The sequence below is a fragment of the Lolium rigidum genome, chromosome 3 (assembly GCF_022539505.1).
Source record: "Lolium rigidum isolate FL_2022 chromosome 3, APGP_CSIRO_Lrig_0.1, whole genome shotgun sequence".
In the NCBI taxonomy this organism is placed as follows: domain Eukaryota; kingdom Viridiplantae; phylum Streptophyta; class Magnoliopsida; order Poales; family Poaceae; genus Lolium; species Lolium rigidum.
The window spans coordinates 271,906,362-271,908,341 of NC_061510.1; the positions used below are offsets into that span (position 1 = coordinate 271,906,362).

Sequence of the window (1,980 nt, forward strand, 5' to 3'; positions counted from 1 at the left end):
ACACAACCACACAATTTAACAAGTCGACCTCCATGCTTCATTATAACCATTATTCCATCATGAACCATGAACGTTGCATCATTATCATTTCAGAATCCAGAAACACATCTTAATTTCCGCTATCTTCATGCACTGATCGATTAAGTAATCGTTTCGATGAACCAAAAATGTTTACAAGCAGTAACCCAAACACAAACCGTAACACTGGAATCAAGCTAGAAACTGTTTCGAGACCAGTAGTACTATATGCATGGAAGAAGAATACCTTGAGCAAGATCACCAGCTTGTCCGCCTCCGGGAGCCATATGGAAATGCTTTCCGGGAGCCGCGAGTTCGATATCACATGATCAAGAAGACTGAAAAGACTCGAGGTACGTGTGACCAACAAATGAACTGCTTGAAAGAAACAAAGGGAAAAAAAAGCTACGGGGAAATGTTCGATGGAGACACTGCGACGGGTAAGGCAGGCGGGAGCAGGGTCGGCCATCAGGCCGAGGGCGGGGCGCCCCCGCTCCCCTCGTCGCTGCCGTCCGTGTGCTGCCGGTGCTGTGGCGCGTGGGACATGTCGACGTGGGAGTGTCCCGAGGACTGGGGCGGCGGGGACTGCTGGTCCGTGCGGAAGGTCGTGAGGGCGGAAGGCGTCGGCTGCTGCTGCTGCTGGATGAGGAACTGCGCCGGCGCGCCGCCATACGCGGCGGGGTTCGCCGAGCCTGGGCCCGGAGGCACGATCGCGACCGTGGGCACGCCCTGCGGCGGCGCGTAGCCCTGGCGCATCATCATCATGTCCTGCTGGTGCTGGTGCTGTCCCCGCGTGGCCGCCTCGACCGCGGCCGCCATGTGCTGCGCGTCGACGATCTGCTGCTGGTGGAGCTGGTTGTACTGCTGGTGGTGGTGCGGCACCTGCTGCTGCACGAGCATCTGCTGCTGGGGGTGCTGCGGGTGGAGGCCCATGGCGGCGTACTGCGCGAGGGCGCCCGGGTGCATGCCGGCGGCGTTGGGGACGGGTACGACGGGCGCGTATGCGGCGTTGCCGATGTACCCCGCGAGCTCCTTGCGCGCGTTGGCGATCTCCTCCCGCGTCTGCCTGATCCTGTGCTGCAGGATGGAGATGTATGCGACGCATCCGTAGACGGGGTCCTGCAGGCGCGCCTCGGCCTCGTAGGCGAGCGAGTTGACGGCGTCCTCCCGCTGCGAGGCGTTGAGCTCGTTGAGGAGCTTGGAGACGTTGCTGGCGCCGAAGACCTTGTGCACGTTGGCGAACTTGGAGGGCTGGTCCGGCGGGAAGTAGGGCGCGAAGACGCACCCCTGCGTGCACTTGCGGCGGAGCAGCTTGCAGGCCGCGCACGGGGAGCTCGACGACGACATCTTCCGCCTTCCTCCCCGGTGAGATGGAGGATCGAGAGATGGATCGAAGAAACCCTAGCGGCTCCGCGCTTCCGTCTCTATCTTGTCTACTCCTGCTGCGCTGTGGTTAACAGAAAAAGATAACAGACCGGGAAGGATCAGATTAGATATCCTCGTAACAGAAACGCGAATTAAACGCGGAAGAAGAATGTACTAGAGACAGCGGTATTAATACGCCGCCATCTCTCTCGGTAAATAAAGCGCCCGACTGGTAGTGCATGAATGATGAGATGGCTGGCGTACACACGCGCGAACACGCAGTGTGCATACCTGCGGTATGCGAACGGCCGGAGACGATCGATTCTCCGGCGGCGGCGAGGGGGCGAGGGGATCAGATCCGTACGGTGGTGTCGCGGCCTCGGGCGGACGGATCTTGCCGGCGCACGGCGATGGCGGCGCCGCTCGACGGGAAGATCAGCCGACACCAATGCCGCGGCCGCCGCTCTTCACCTGCTCCTGCATCACAAGAACGCGCAGAAGAAGCCGGGGTCAGGCTTCTTGGATCACGCATAGCAACAGAACGCGATGAAACAAAGAAACCAGGCGATCGCGCGCGATAGCAGAAAAGAAAACAAA

General features: G+C 59.9%; 1 protein-coding gene across 1 annotated transcript; it reads right to left on the minus strand.

Annotated features, from left to right (window-relative positions):
* Positions 1 to 486: 486 nt before the first annotated feature.
* On the minus strand, positions 487 to 1,365 carry LOC124696529 (LOB domain-containing protein 36-like). The gene has a single exon (XM_047229245.1). It carries the CDS (start codon positions 1,363 to 1,365, stop codon positions 487 to 489), a length of 879 nt encoding a protein of 292 aa, XP_047085201.1.
* Positions 1,366 to 1,980: the final 615 nt, after the last annotated feature.

Excerpts from the sequence above, each read along its gene's own strand:
- LOC124696529 (XM_047229245.1), bottom strand. The coding sequence starts at position 1,365 with ATGTCGTCGTCGAGCTCCCCGTGCGCGGCCTGCAAGCTGCTCCGCCGC.